This window comes from Aotus nancymaae, unplaced genomic scaffold, assembly GCF_030222135.1.
Source record: "Aotus nancymaae isolate 86718 unplaced genomic scaffold, 86718_ANA_hifiasm-v0.15.2.pri h1tg000002l, whole genome shotgun sequence".
In the NCBI taxonomy this organism is placed as follows: Eukaryota; Metazoa; Chordata; class Mammalia; order Primates; family Aotidae; genus Aotus; species Aotus nancymaae.
The window spans coordinates 16,446,620-16,463,335 of NW_026988413.1; the positions used below are offsets into that span (position 1 = coordinate 16,446,620).

At 42.0% G+C, this 16,716-nt stretch overlaps 1 protein-coding gene across 1 annotated transcript in view; it reads right to left on the reverse strand.

Annotated features, from left to right (window-relative positions):
- The window catches only part of TMEM178B (transmembrane protein 178B), a 413,427-nt gene extending 396,711 nt beyond the window's left edge, over positions 1–16,716 (reverse strand). The window contains exon 1 of the mRNA XM_064372844.1: positions 16,332–16,716. Within this exon, the coding sequence (XP_064228914.1) occupies positions 16,332–16,713 (382 nt within the window). The 5' untranslated portion in view covers positions 16,714–16,716. The remainder of the gene's footprint in view (positions 1–16,331) is intronic.

Below are 16,716 nucleotides of genomic sequence, written 5' to 3' on the forward strand. Positions count from 1 at the left end.
TTGGGAGGCCGAGTGGGACAGATCACGAGGTCAGGAGTTTGAGACCAATCTGGTGATCATAGTAAAACCTCATCTCTACTAAAAATACAAAAAAATTAGCCGGGCATGGTGGCACACGCCTGTAGTCCCAGGTACTTGGGAGACTGAGGCAGGAGAATCATTTGAACCTGGGAGGTGGAGGTTGTGGTGAGCTGAGATTGTGCCACTGTACTCCAGCCTGGGCGACAAAGTGAGACTCTGTCACACAAAAGAAAAAAAAAAAGGACTCAGAAGCAGGCTGGGTACAGTGGCTCACTCCTATAACTCCAGCACTCTGGGGTTTGGGATGCCAAGGTGGGGGGTTCCTTTGAGGTCAGGAGTTCAAAGCTGCAGTGAGCTATGATTGCACCACTGCACTCCAGCCTGGGCCACAGAGTGAGACCCTGTCTCTAAAATCAAATATTTTAAAAAACTTTAAAGATCCAGAAGTACACTTGGAAATTCTTATATTTATGATAGGAACAAGAATGGAAGTAGACTTCTCTGTATCCAAGGACGCTCATGAGAGGAGCAGCCTGGGAAAGGTATGAAGGGCAGCAAAAGTGGGCAAGATCGTCATGAAGTGGTGGCTAGACTCTAAATTACCTTGTGAATTGGGAATATGGAAGCTTTAAGAAAATATAAACCTTAAAAAAGGAAATAAATTGAAGTTTATCATATGCATTACAAAACAAATCACATTAATGTTCCTTTTAATAGTGAGTCCCCCACCCTAGTCCAATGAAGTATGAATATTTTTAAAATGAGATTTCCAGATCTAGTGCATTAACTGAGATAAACTTTCATTCATTCAACAAATATTTACTAAGCACCAATTATGGCCCATGAATTACATCCATGCATTATGCAAAACCCTGTGGATAAAAAGGTGAATAGGAAATAGTTCCAAAATGGTCTCAAAAGGGAGGGAAACATATGGGTAAGGAAATAAATATAACAAAATGTCACTGTTGCTGGAAAGGAAGTATGCTTGGTGCATCCAGGAGCCTAAAGGAGGGAGAAAGCACTTTGACCTGATAGACGGGGATGAGGGAACATCCAGCAGGACTAGGAGGAAGGACTTTAGGCTGATTCCTAAGGGATTAGCAGGCATTGGACAGGCAGACTAGGAGGTAGAGGGGCGAGATGGGGAGGAGGCTTCCAGACAAAGGGAGCACCATAAGCAAAAACTCCCAAGGGATAAAATAGCTTAACTTGTTTGGGGACCCAGGAATTCTTCATCATGACTAGAGCAGAGTGTGCTGGTGTGGAGGAAGTGTAGAAGAGAATGGAATGGCAAGGGGGAGGTGGGGACAGGCATGTTGCCAGACTGGTGGTATGCACCTTATGTGCCATGTGCCATGGTTAGGATTGTGGACTTTATTCTGATAGTAGGCTGTGGTGAACCACTGAAGGGCTTCAAGAAAAGTGATAACGTATTAGTGTTCATTTAAGGAAAATCACTCTGAATAGAAAGCCTGACAAGAGATTCGAGAAAAGGGAAACCAAGTAGACAGTGCTGCCAGAGCCCAGGAGACCAGGAAGGACCCTAGGATAGGATGGGGAGATGGACATAAAAGTTTTCCCTGGTTTGGGCAAGTAGAGAGGCAATGAGCCACGTTCTCCAAGACAGAAGAAAATGAAGAAGAGATGAGTTGGGAGGAAAAAGATAAAATAGATTCCTTTGGACCCATGGGTGATCCTAGTGGAGACATCCAATAGGCAAGATGCTTGGATGGAAAGACTGGCTAGAGATTCCCAGTGCAACTAGTCATGAGCATAAAACAAAATGGCCCTAGACATGGCTGAGACTGATCCCAGAGAAGGTGAAGAGTGAGAAAGAGAAGTGGATTTCTGAAGGATATCCACACAGTCTGAGAAAGAAAAACTGGCAAAGGAGAAGGAATAAGAATAGAGCTATAGGCCAGGCACGGTGGCTCACGCCTGTAATCCCAGCACTTTGAGAGGCCAAGGCGGGTAGATCGCAAGGTCGGGAGTTTTAGGCCAGCCTGGCCAACATAGTGAAACCCATCTCTACTAAAAAAATACAAAAATTAGCCAGGCATGGTGGTGCACACCTGTATTCCCAGCTTCTCGGGAGGCTGAGGAAGGCAAATCACTTGAACCCGGGAGGTGGAGGTTGCAGTGAACCAAGATCGCGCCACTGCTCTCTAGCCTGGGCAACACAGCAAGACTCCATCTCAGAAAAAAAAAAAAAAAAAAAAAAAAGAATAGAGATACAAACAGATCTGGTAGAGAACAGTGTCTGAAAAGCCAGGGATGTGAGGTTTTTCAGGAGCAGTCCTAGGAGGGGGATGGGTAAGGAAACCAAGCACACAGGAGTGCATGAGAGGTGCACATGAGGAAGGAAAGAAAGTCAGGCAACCAGAGAAGCTGCAACTAAAAACAACAAGGGCCAAGCAAGTCAGCTTCCGCTTCATCGATGTTGACACTGAGGAAGGAGTGAGGGAGAAGAGGTTGAAGACACGGAGGCCGGCCTTTTCCAAAGTGGAAGGTCATTCACCTAATGAAGAGCAACCTGTCTCCCTCCCCACAGAGCATCAGGAACCAAGCAGATCAGCCCCCTGGGACTTCAGCACAGGCCTGTCCAGGGCCGCATCTGGGCAGCTCTTGCAGCCCCGTGGCTACCGAAACATGAGCACTGAGGTTATTCTGCTTCAACACCCCTGAAATCCCTTAGAACTTTCATGATCCCTTGGTAACGAGAGGCCAGCTTTGGTTTTTTTTTAGAACATTATCAACTGAAAAATGGAGTTCTTGCTACAATTCTGAGGGGATTTTTCTATTCCAGCTATAGTTTGCATAAATAAAGAAGGCAGAAACGCATTATCTTAATGTAGAGGGTCTTGGCTTAAGCAACCGTCGTAATTTTAAGAATAAATGATCGATACCTTATTCATCAGTAGAAAAACGACTTAAAGTTTTACCAACATTCTCTACTCAGTTTCAAAAGTGATATGAAAACTGCTGAAGAAGACAAATATAACTCTATTTCTTTTTTATCAACTCTCACCTTTTTCTTCACTAGTTCGCACTGAATTCTCTTCCCTGGAGTTAAAATGCCTTCTGAGAGGTCTGTGCTCAACCCTGGGTTTGTCTCACGCCCTCAGTATCTACTCTCGGTCTCCGTGCTCTAGCTATTTAAAGTTCAATCTATGATCAAGTTAATTGAAAAACTGACTTCAGTTCAACTTTCTGGCCCTTGGAATTCTTGATTTTTCTCCACAAGCAGCAGGAAACGTAAAAAGGGGGTAGAATGACCTGTACATTACTCTCCATCTCAGTAATCAATCATCGTAAAGCCCTGATTCCCTCCTCTTACACATCAGAAGGGAATAAAGCAAAATGTTATCCTTTCTACACTCTTCCCTAATAGCTACCTTCAAGGAAAACTGTTGGTTAGGGATAACCTGATTCCCTTTTTCTAAATGCTTCCTGTTACTACTTACAAAAGTCAACCACAGACTGCCCCAAAGGCAAAGCTGTCCTGTAATTTTCCTTAAAGCACCTGCATCCCGCACACTGACCAACACAATCTGAATAAAATTTTACCTTTTTTATCAGAATTGTAATGATCACTCATGTGGCTTGAATATGCATGCATGTGAATATTTGCTTCAGACCTTTTGGGTTTTGTTTTTAAAAAATAAAATATCAGGCCAGATGCGGTGGCTCACACCTGTATTTCCAGCACTTTGGGAGGCCAAGGCAGGCAGATCACTTGAGGTCAGGAGTTCGAGATAGCCTGGCCAATATGGTGAAACTCCGTCTCTACTGAAAATATAAAAATCAGCTGGACCTGGTGGTTGGCTCACACCTGTATTTCCAGCACTTTGGGAGGCCGAGGCGGGCAGATCACTTGAGGTCAGGAGTTCAAGATAGCCTGGCCAATATGGTGAAACCCCGTCTCTACTGAAAATATAAAAATCAGCTGGACCTGGTGGTTGGCCAGGTAATCCCAACTACTCAGGAGGCTGTGGCACGAGAACCGTTTGAACCCAGGAGATGGAGGTTGCAGTGAGCAAAAATTGCACCAATGCACTCCAGCGTGGGTGACACAGCAAGACTCCATCTCAAAAAATAAATAAATAAATAAAATATCGTAGATGCTTTGGAAGTTTCCTGGCACCCTTCCTAATTCCATTTCTTTCCCTTTCTTGAGAAAGGTAAATACCATCCTTCATTTTGTGTTTATTAGTCTCACGCATATTTGTATTCATACAATGCAAGTATGCTTCTTTAGAGAATACCTAATATTGTTCTACCTGTTTTTGAACTTCGTATAAATGGCATCCTATTCTACATGTCATTCTGCACCCTACCTTTCTTACTCAATGTTGTGTTTATCCATTTGGAAATATATAAATCTATTAATATTACAGGTACTTCGTGTATATAAAATATGTAATGTAAATGTATATATTACATGCAGATGTAATATGTACTTCATGTAATAATATACGTGTGTTAGAGAATAGAAATGATCACAGTATATTTGAAATGCATGTTTTAATATTAACTGGGTCAGGCGTGATGATTCATGCCTGTAATCCCAGCACTTCGGAGGGCCCGAGGCAGGTGGATCACTTGAGGTCAAGAGTTCGAGACTAGTCTGGCCAACATGGTGAAACCCCATCCCTACTAAAAATACAAAAATTAGCCGGGAGTGGTGGCAGGTGCCTGTAGTCCCAGCTACTCAGGAGGCACAAGAATCATTTGAACCTGGGAGATGGAGGTTGCAGTGAGCTGAGATCACACCACTGCACTCCAGCCTGGGCAACAGAGTAAGACTCTGTCTCAAAAAAAATTAATAATACCTAAGTAATTAATATTAATATATTAATACTTTATTTTAAATATACTGTGATCATTTCTATTGTATGAATGTATCATACATCATTATCTTATTAATGAACACTCATGTTTTTTATTTATTTTGTGATACTGTCACAAACAGTGGTGCCATGGACATTCTTGGGCTTCACGTGCTCATGAGCGGAAGGCCAGGCCACAGGCACGCATGTCTTCAGCCTCATGAGAGAGTGCCCCGTCTCTCTCCAGTGTTATACCAGTGAGCAGGCAGCACCACCTGAGCGCGGAGCTTCTTTCAGGTAAAAACAACCCTAGACCATCTAGGCCTGTGAAATACTCCAGGCCCTTGGGGAAATGAAGCTCCATTGCCTAAATAGAATCACTATTATAAAGATGAAGAGAAATTGAGGGCAAAACTGAATGAGAGGGACTCCAGAGCAAATAAAGTGTCCAACAGAGTGAGCTTCAGAATATAGAACAGCAGGGCGTTTTAAAAAACAGGAAATGATATAAATGTATGAAGATGACCTAATATAAAGTAAATTGCCTTTTCTTGGCAAAATACTTTGACGCCAGAAAAAATCAATTGAAATAACTCAGATACTGCAGTCTCCCATAAAAGCAGCAAATCTGTCAAACTTCTGTGAATGTTCACAGCAGCTTGTACTCAGACAAAACATCACCTGTAGATAAATCCTAGTGACCCCTAGGAGTCCTTTAAATGCCATTTCTGTGCATACAAATTTACAAAAAAATAGGCCAGGCACGGTGTCTCACACCGATAATTCCAGCACTTTAGGAGGCTGAGACAGGTGGATCACCTGAGGTCAGGAGTTTGAGACCAGCCTGGCCAACATGGTGAAACCTCATCTCTACTAAAAAAAAAAAAAATTAGCCAAGCGTGGTGGCGTGTGCCTGTAATCCTAGCTACTCAGGAGGCTAAGGCAGGAGAATCACTTGAACCTGGGAGGCAGAGGTTGCAGTAAGCCGAGATCGTACCATTGCACTCCAGCCTCGGCAACAGAGTGAGACTCGGTCTAAAAAAAATAAAATAAAATAAAACAAAAAAATAAACTCTTTTCATCCTTGAATCACCTGTTCATTGCCCGGCTTATATTTATACTTGCTGTTTTTAAACATTATGAATGTATGATCTCTGATATGATTTATAAAACTTGGGTAGCAACAGTTGCCTTTTAGGAGAAGGACAGGCATCTGGGAGAGAAGCAGGGGTGGCTGGGAGACTAGAAAGTATCACCCAGTCAGAGTTCATAGCTTTTAAGTGAGGCTGAGATTCCACCTTATCAATGCACAAACATCTCTCTAAGAACATCTTAGGATCGCATGTCCCTTTTTCTACCAAACATGCCTGCCTGCTCCCAGATGGGGCCCAGTCATCCAGCTTCCAGCACAGAAATCTCCCACAGACCCAACCAGGGGGCTTGTCCTTGTGAGTCTACCTGCCTATCTCCTCACTTTTTTGCCCCATGAGAGCAGAAACAACAGATTTCACTCAAAATCCTTCGCCCCAAGTAAAGTGCCTGTCATTGTTGATGCTTGATAGACATTTTTTTAAATAAGTTCAGTGAAATGACCATTCAATGACCTTTTAAATGGCCCAAGGAATGTATTCAAGTAATGAATATATTGAATATACAAAACATATATTCAATTATACATATTGAATATATAAAACAAGGTATATAAACCAATATAAACAAGTTATATATTCAATAAATAATATTATATATTGGTTTATATACCTTGTTTTATATATTGGTACTCCTTAAAAGTTCTTTAGAAAACAATAATCTAAAGCTCAAAAATGTTTAACTGCAAGCCCTATGAAGGCCGGAATTTCGTGTTTTATTAACTTCTGCAGCCCAAGCATACTTTGGCTGTGCCTAATACATAGCAGGTGCTCAATGAATGTGCTGAATGGGCCAGAAGTGGTGGCTCATGCCTGTAATCCCAGCACTTTGGGAGGCCGAGGCAGGTGTATCACCTGATGTCAAGAGTTCGAGACCAGCCTGGCCAACAAGGCGAAACCCCATTTCTACTAAAAATACAAAAATTAGCCAGGCATAGTGGTGTGTGCCTATAATCCCAGCTACAGCCTGGGCAACAAGAGTGAGACTCTGTCTCAAAAGAAAACAAAAATTGTGCTGAATGAATGAAGAGACTTGGGCTATGAAGTATTCCACACACTAAACAGAATCCAGTTCCTTTCTCTATTGTTTAAATTTATTTATTTTAATGGGGGTAATTTCCCATTTTAACCACTTTTAAAGTCCAGCGGCACTAAATACATTCGCGCTGTTGTGCACTTGTCATCACCCTTCTCTTAGGTTTTTCATTTTCAACCCTGATCTGCACATCACATTTCAAGCCATTCAAAAGAGGAAAAGTTCATTGTTATTACATGATTGTACAGTGGTAAGAAATTACCTATTCCTATTCAAACTGCACCCAGGATGATCTCTTTAGAAATCACTCTCTCTTGTCTCTCATGCCTCTGCCTCTGTCTCTCCCTCTTCCCCTTTCTCTCCCCACCCCCACCAACTTTCACCTTGCCCCTCTTTTCACCCTCCCTCAACCACGTACCTAGTATCTACTCTTTATCACCTGATCCAACTTTCTCATCAAATATTAAAGTGTGAGAGGGCTTGGAGTTTATAGAATCTAAACATTTTAGTTTATAGCATCTAAAATCTATTTTACATATGAGAAAAGAAGTCCTGTAAAAGATTGTGTGAATTCTCTCAAAAACAGCAATCAAGACATTAGGATGATTTTCCCATCTAGTCAGCCACCAAGTCACACCCTCCCTCCTCTCTCTATGTATTGTTTGGTGGTAGTAAGTTATAAACATATCTGCATCTAAATAAACGCTTGTGATTCTAACATCTAACATCTAACTGTGTACATGCAGGGTGCGCATGTCTGTATATGATGGGTCAAAGCAACTCAGAGTGTGTTTAGCGTTCTGCCTGAAGGCCTAGGATTACTAACTAATAGCAAAGAGGGGGAAACGTTTTTAACTGACATCCAAAGTGGAATATATAGTATTGATCCTCTAATTGATCCTTACTGACGCTACAGTAAAAGAATAAATAAACTGACCTCTGCAAGAGCAAAAAGGCTCTAGACTTTGTTGACTCAATAAAGAGGGCTCACTCCTGCATTCCCTGACTAGTTGATTCCTGATCCAACTGATGCAGGTGAGATCTCCTAAGGAAACACCTGATCCCACTGCACATGACAATGAATTTGGAAAACAGCACTGGAGTGTAAGCTCCCTTAGGACAGGAACCAACCATGCCTTTTTGTTCTCCCTCCACACCTAGCAAAGAGCTCTGCACACAGCAGCTGCTCAAAACACATCTCTTTTCATTTACCCCATCCATTCATTGCCCAGTGAGTCACAGGGTTTCCTCTCTAATCATTGACTCTCACTGGTTAGTTGAGTTTTAGGATGGAGGGGTGGGTCTATGAGCGTGTTTATTTCTTACATATGGGCATACACATGGCGTATGTGCAAGGAGGTGCACATCCTGTATACAAGACAGTGGGTGTTTCCATGTGTTTCTTTGCAAGTGAGTATGTTTTAAGTTTTTTAATCAATCAGCAAACAGTTTTTCAGGACCTACTATGTACAGGACCCCAAATGTATTTTAGAAATTAAACAGTTCCTGCCCTCTACCAATTCAGTAAAGAATGCAGAAAGAAACAGCCTGTGGAGGTCCCTCGGCTAATGAAACCTCCTGAACTCCAGTCTACGTTAGGTTTGTCACCTCTTTTCCCGGCAGCACCCAAAGCCTCCTTGTATTATAAAATTAAAACTAATGCAACTACAGCCACGTGTCACTGAACAACAGGGATATATGTTCTGAGAATAGCATCGTTACGCAATTTCGTCATCATGCAGACATCAAGTGTACTTCCACAACCCAGATGGTGTAGCCTAGTACACACCTAGGCTATGTGGTATAGCCTATTGCTCTGAGACTATACACCTGAACAGCATGTTAGTGTACTGAACACTATAGGCAATTATAACACAATGGTAAGTATTTGTGTTTCTAAATGTAGGAAAGATGCAGTCAAAATGCAGTAGAGAAGACAAAAAATGATACACTGGTGGAGACTCTTACCATGAATGGGGCTTACAAAACTGGAAGTTGCTTTGTGAGTCAGTGAGTGAGTGGTGAGTGAAAGTGAAGGCTTAGGACATCACTGTACACTACGGAAGACCTTATAAATGCTGTATACTGCTATAACAAATGTATCAAAATTAGTTTTCTTTCTTCAACAATAAATTAACCTTAGCTCACTGTAGATTTCTTTTTTCTTTTTTTGAGACGGAATCTCGCACTGTCACGCAGGCTGGAGTGCAGTGGCACAATCTCCGCTCACTGCAACCTTCGATTCCTAGGTTCAAGCAATCCCCCTGCCTCAGCCTCCCAAGTAGCTGGGATTACAGACGTGCACCACCACGTCCAGCTAATTTTTGTATTTTTAGTAGAGACGGAGTTTCACTATGTTGGCCAGGCTGGCCTTGAACTCCTGACCTCATGATCCGCCCTCCTCGGCCTCCCAAAATGCTGGGATTACAAGTGTGAGCCACTGTGCCTGGCCAGATTTTTTACTTTATATACTTCTTAATTTTTTTCACATTTTTACTCTTATGGAACAACGCTCAGCTAATACACAAACACGCTGTACAACTGTATGGAATATCTTCTTTCTTTATATCCTTGTCCTGTAAGCTTTTTTCTGTTTATAAAATTTTTTATCTTTCAACTTTTGAAAAACAAACTGTTTTGTTAAAAACTAAGACACAAACACACACATTAGCCTAGGTCTGCACAGGGTGGGATCATCGATCTCGCTGCCTTCCACCTCCACATCTTGTCCCACTGGAAGGTCTTCGGGGGCAGTGACACACAGGGAGCTGTCATCTCCTATGATAACAATGCCTTCTTCCGGAATCCCTCCTGAAGGACCTGCCTGAGGCTGTTTTACAGTTAACTTTTTTTTATAAGCAGAAGGAGTACACTCTAAAATAATGAGTAAAAGTATAGTGGCCAGGTGCAGTGGCTCAGGCCTATAATTCCAGCACTTTGGGAGGCCGAGGCAGGCGGATCACCTGAGGTTGAGAATTCAAGATCAGCCTGACCAACATGGAGAAACCCTGTCTCTACTAAAAATACAAAATTAGCCGGTGTAGTGGCGCATGCCTGTAATCCCAGCTACTCAGGAGGCTGAGGCAGGAGAATCGCTTGAACCTGGGAGGCAGAGGTTGCAGTGAGCTGAGATGGCGCCATTGCACTCCAGCCTGGACAACAACAGCAAAACTCTGTCTCAAAAAAAAAAAAAAAAATATATATATATATATATATATAGTAAATACATAAACCAGTAATAGTCATTTTATTATCCAGTATTACATACTGTACATAGTTGTATGTGCTAGATGTCTATACCACTGTCAGGGCAATATGTTTGTTTACACCAGCATCACCACAAACACAGGAGTAATGGGTCGTTGCACTGTGACATCTATGATGTCACTAGGCCATAAGAATTTTTCAGCTCCAGGATAACCTTATGTGACCACTGCCGTATATAAAGTCTGTCTTTGATTAAAATGTTATGGGGCACTTGACTATGTTTTATTTTTGGCTTGTCATTCTTCTCCTTTGCACTTCATAAGGGCAGACCTTCAAGGTACCCACCATCCTGTCCTATATTATGCATGATTCATATATTAGAGATTATTTTTATTCTATGAGTATTTATGGTCCGCCTCTCCCCTCTGGAACATAAGCTTCTCCATTTGGTCCAACACTGGACCTGACGCACAGATGCACAGCCCACAGGCCCTCAAATACCTTGTTGAATAAATGAATGTGTCCTTCATGTCTATAACCTCAGCATCTACCACAGTGAGCAAAGTAAATACGCAAAAGTTATATGACAAAATGTGTAGGCACTTCAGTCAGTGAGCTTCGAAACATGGTGTGTGAGCCACTCTAATTACTTCAATTTAGAATTGAGATTCCAAAAGTATTATTTTCTTTTTCCTCTCAATTTGTGGAATCAATATCCTAGTTTCTTCTCCACCTCACTCCTGCCCCGATAGATTCTAAGGTGACGGTAGAGTGTGGGGGGTGAGTTCCCACACCTGGAGCCAGAATTCAAATTCTGACACCTTTGTTTCTAACTAACTGTGAGATTTTGCAAGGTATTTGACCTTTATGTGCCTCAGTTCCCTCAACTTTAGGATGAGAATTTAAAATAATACTAATACTTCCTCAGGCTATGTGCTAATACATGTAAAACTTAAGAAAGACCTGGCATCCAGGTTAGCTATAATTATTATTAATCTCTTTCCCACCCCATCAGCTTTGCAAGTGATGTTTAATGGAGTTGGAGAGGACAGGAGGGAAGAAGGGAGAAGCTTGTGAGAATTCTGTGAGTTGATGATGGGAAATTATAGATTTAGCATAATTGACCATGAACTAAAGCCTTCTGTCCAATACATTCAGGTAGCAAAGTTTCTTAAAGTGTAGGATGATATACTTAAATTTAAACCCAAGTTATCATGGAATTACCCTCATCTGAAACAAAGTATGTGCTTGGTTGCTTGGTTATTTTAGAGGCTACAGGCTCTGCGTGGCGCTGGCCAACAGAACTTTTCTCTGATGGTGGGAATGTTCACTGTAATCTGCACTGTCCCATACAATAGCCAGTAGCCACATATGGCTATTGAACATTTGAAATGTGGCCAACACAAGTAAGAAAATTAATTGTTTTTGTTTTTGTTTTTTGAGATGGAGTCTCGCTGTATCGCCCTGGCTGGAGTGCAATGGCACGCTCTCAGCTCACTGTAACCTCTGCCTTCCAGGTGCAAGCAATTCTCCTGCCTCAGCCTCCCAAGTAGGTGGGATTACAGGCACACACCACCACCCCCAGCTAATTTTTATATTTTTAGTGGAGATGGGGTTTCACCATGCTGGCCAGGATGGTCTCAAACTCCTGACCTCAAGTGATTTGCTTGCCTCGGCCTCCCAAAGTGCTGGGATTACAGGCGTGAGCCACTGTGCCCGGCCTATTTTATTTTACTTTGGTTATTGTTAACTTAAACAGCCACATGGGGCTAGTGTCTCCCCAGCTGAGCAGGATAGCTACACGGGGTTTAATATACAAGTTCCCTAACTTGGTCCAGGCCTGCTCTCCAGCTTCAGTCTGCTCCTTCTCCTTGCCCCAGAAATCAACACTCACAAAGGCAAACCGCTGTTCCACACCTCCATGGCTGTGCATACACTGGCCCATTGCCTGAAATATCCTTCCTCCATGTCCACCTCCAAACCTTATCCAACATCTTGTTCAGATTTCATTTCCTCAGGACAACTTTCCCTAACCTCCCCCCGCCTACCTCCCGCGACTGCCAACACAATCTACCATCACTTCCTCTGTTTCCCTCCACATCTGTTTCTGTTGTTGCTGTCATCCTCCTGTAGTTGTAACCATTCTCTGTAACACTAACGGACTATAAGAATTTTGAGGACCAGGTCTTATGCATTTCTTCATCGTAGCGATGTGTGGCCATCACACAACACATGCGCAGTAAATATTTACTGTTCCCATTTCTAATTTTTAAGTATGTAAAATGTTTTCTTAAAATTATTTTTGGAGCATTGACAACCATTCTGTGATTATGGGAACTATTTAAGTCAAAGTCTATTAAGAGGTCAATTTTCAAATAATAAAAAGTTCTTAGAGTATCAATTGAACTTCTACTTATTTCAAACCATGTCAATACAACATTTCAGTACAAACCAAAGAATATAACTGTCCCCTTGTTGTTCCCTGTAACAAAATCCTACCTATAGCTGCTCCTCCTAAGGGTCTCGAAGTCTCTTGGATTTCAGAAACTGATCTTGTCACTGATCTGTCCCCAGTGCCTGCAGTCACTTACTAGGGAGACATGGATGAGATTTAAAAGCAAGAAGACAAAAGGACCTGATTTAAGACTTGTCATGGACACCATCAAATGGGAATTCAGGGTAATCTACCCTTGCTGCACCCCATGTCCAATTTTACCCACAAGGAGGAAATAATTAAAACCATATTCATCACAAAAAATAATGTCCATAAGTGATGTGTCTGCTTAGTGGTATGTTATCCAAAAAAGAATTGTCTGTTTTCCTTATTCCTTGGCAAAGCTCAAGAAATTGTCCTTTTATAGATTATGTAGCATGTGTTGTGATATTAATCTGCCCTGGTTAATCTGATATTAATCTGATATTAATCTGAGCCACACTGGTTCATTTTTTTCCCTTCACGATTTTCTAATTTTTTACTTAAATGCTCATACAAGTGTTTCTATAATTAGAATAAGCTCTTGATGGACACATTTATGGGAACCTCATTTGTAAGAAATATTTCCCAAATACCAAACATCTGGTGAATGTATAGTACAAATTATCATCTTTCCTGCCCTCCAGGAACTTACAGTTTAATAATGCAAACAAATGAATACACAGTGATGAGAAATACATACGTAGGGGTACCGCATGGCAGAAGGTCTTTGAGGAGAATGGATTTCAGAATTAATATAAATCCAGAGGACTTTATCTTCAAATCAGACCTAAATTTGACTTTTGTTTCCTTATTAATTATGGGGTTTTATGTTGAAATGCACAAACAGCACTTTCTAATGTAATTAACATCAATTTAACAAATAATTAAGTTCTTTAGATCATTTAGATAAGTCTCTAATTTTCCTATATATTGACAGATTTTAAAGTCTTTTCTCTGATTTTCCTTTTCCCTTGCCCAATACATAACTCTCAGAGTTTTAATCAAAGTAGATATTTCAAAAAAGACAGAGGTCTGAGATCTCTTTTGAGGTTTCTAATGAATAACGTGAGACAAACATCTTTTTCTAAAATGTCTCAAATTTAGATATAGGGATATCAATTTCTCTTTTCAACTTCCTTATAGAATCTGCCCATCTAGGAAGAACACTGATTAAGTGTAAAAATTATGTTCTATATGTTACTGGAATTCCTCATGAACTCGACTAATATAAGATGCACTTATTTCCAAAATGTGTCTATTTCTGCTCAGAAAAGGAAGATCTGGTTTTCAAAGATTGTGTTTTGAGGTTAAAAATGAAGATAGTGACCTTAACTCTCGCAAGATTTGTGAGGCTGGCATGCCATCTATCTCAATAATACCAAACAAGAATGTCAGATGGACAGAAATGGCCATGGTAAGCAGGTGCTTGCCGCTGACAGTGATTGCTGTATTTTGGGTGATGGGGAACAGCATTTCCATTAGTTCAGGTGAAATACAATGCCCTGCCAACTCTAGGTATCAGCGTATTCAATACCCCTGCTGTGCCATGTCCATTTTCTGTAGCTGCAATTAAAAATCAGTCGATACAAAGTCAAAATGTTGTACATTCTTCTCCTATCCCTTTCCCTGTCACTGTGTTTCCAGCTTCACCGGAAGAACAAGTCACTATGGCAACCAATCCCTCTGGTGCACAGACCAAGTCAACCTTTCCAGTCAGACTGCCAAGCAGAGCAACAGGGAATCAAAGCCCTGAATGGAACCACCAGAAGCCATGAATTCCATCCCCCTTTCTCTAAGTGGGGTTAACCAACACCAGACGGGATACCTCTCTTATTCTAGAAGGCGTTCAAAGAAGGAGATGTAAGAATCTCTTTCGGCAAATTCTCCCAGTGTTTGCTGTTCATTATTAACATGAATTCTCCCTCACATTTCAGCTAACTTCCTCTCATTTCAATTTCAAAGAAAGAAGAAAATTATGGATAAAATAATGCTTTCTAAATCTGAGAATCTGAAAACTGTTGTAAAGTCACCCATTGTCAAAAACTATTCTAGGTCCTCTTGTTTTCCTGCCTCAACATCCAAACCCAAGTTGCTTTCTTCTGGACTCCTGTATCCTGTACATCTTTACAAAGGGGTAGTGCTCCAAGTGGGTCAGCCTGTTCCAATAAGAACCTAATTGTGAAGCAAATGGGATCCTGGTCGTATTAACACACCCGTAACAAAATCAGCTAAAATCCCTAGTCATTCTACAGAAGGTGCAAAACAAACACTTAGATGGATTCCCTCTCTGAAGTCACCTCACCTAAATCTGACCTGGCTACCTAGACCAGACCCACGTTTATCATTCTTAAACAATTGAGTTTTTTACAAATTCACATTTTTTTTCTGATCAATTGCAACACTTCTATCTATCAAAGAACATCAGCTCTCATAAATATTATTTTAATACAGCAGCAAACCTCACGACATTATAATGAGACATTAAGAACTCCTTTTATGTCTTGGCCTCAAAGACTTTACAAATAATAGCATCTTTGTCACCTCAGCACCACCATTTAATAGTTGAAGAGAATGAAACACAAGGGGAAAAAAACAAGACTCAAAATCTGCCCATCTTCCTACAATGTAGCTACCATAGAAGAGAACACACTCCTTTCTTCGGAGCAATATTAATAAATACTCAAACAATATTCCAGTGAGTTGACAACAGGATGGTTCCCAGAGTATAAATCATACAGGGTTTACAAATTCCATCAGATAAGCAGAATTTTTTTAAGTTATGTGATCACATTAAAATATCAAATAATGTTTTATCATTAGCAAATGTAGCTTGTTTTATGTTTTGATATACACTTTGGTTATTTTTATATACATTTTCTGAATTTTTTTTTATCTGACATGCCCACTCTGGTGTTACCCAAAGAACTACTTTTTTTTTAACTTATTAGACCTTGTTGATATTCAGTGCACACAAGTCACTACTGTCAACCACTGCTTCAGAAGGAGACATAAAGAATTGTGATAACGATGCTGCTGGTCAGCTGGCTTTGAGCTGCTTACAGGTCAGGGGCTGCGATTTATTCATGTTTATATGACCAATGCCTGCACCATTCCTGGTACAGTATAGCGCTCAGCAAACAGTTCTGGTATGAATAAAGCCGCCTCTGTAAAATGTTTCCCCCACTTTCCCTTGTTTGAATCAGCTCAACAAAAATATCAGTGGCTTGTCTACCCCTGACACATGACTCCTTAAAGGGTTTCCTTTAAGAGCGCAAACAACGTTCGAGATTCCCTTCTTCCCAGAGGCTGATGAAGCATTATCCTGGATAAGAACCCTAGACCAAGAGGTTCCACTCGAATCCCGACAGACGGAGAAGCGCAAGAGGAGAGGCGGGGGAGAGAGTTAAGCCTGCACCACGCTTCATTAGCAGCTGTTGAGAGAGGCAAGTTCTGGCCCGAGGCTCAGCCAGGCCTGGATAGCCGGACCACCTGGAACCAGGAGACCTGATAGCCCTGATAGCCTAGTGTGGCCTGAAGAGGAGATGCGAGGGGCTGCGGGGCCTAGAGGCGCCGGGCTCTCCGCAGCGCCACGCCTCGCGCCCGGCGCTTACCTTTCCGAATGAGGGCGGCGATCTCGGGGTCGAAGCCCTGCCGGTGGCACTTCCTCCAGAGGCCCATGTTGGTGGAGTTGTACTGCCGGCTGCACTCATCCGCGGGGCTCATGGCGAACAGCTGCCGGCGATTCCGGGCCCGGAGGAGTTTGCCCTCCCAGCGGTCCAGGCGCGAGCGGCTCGCCCGGAGCGGCAAGTTGTTGTTATTATTGTAAATGAAGCCGGGGTCGACCCGGCGGGTGTTAAAGGCCTTGCACCTGTCCCTGTGCTTCCTGGCGTCCGTCTCGTACCAGTGGTCCGAGCAGATGGCCACGGCCAGCATGCCGAGGGCGCAGAGCGCTAGCGAGAGGCCCGTGTAGAGCAGTAACCTTCCGGCAGCCATGCC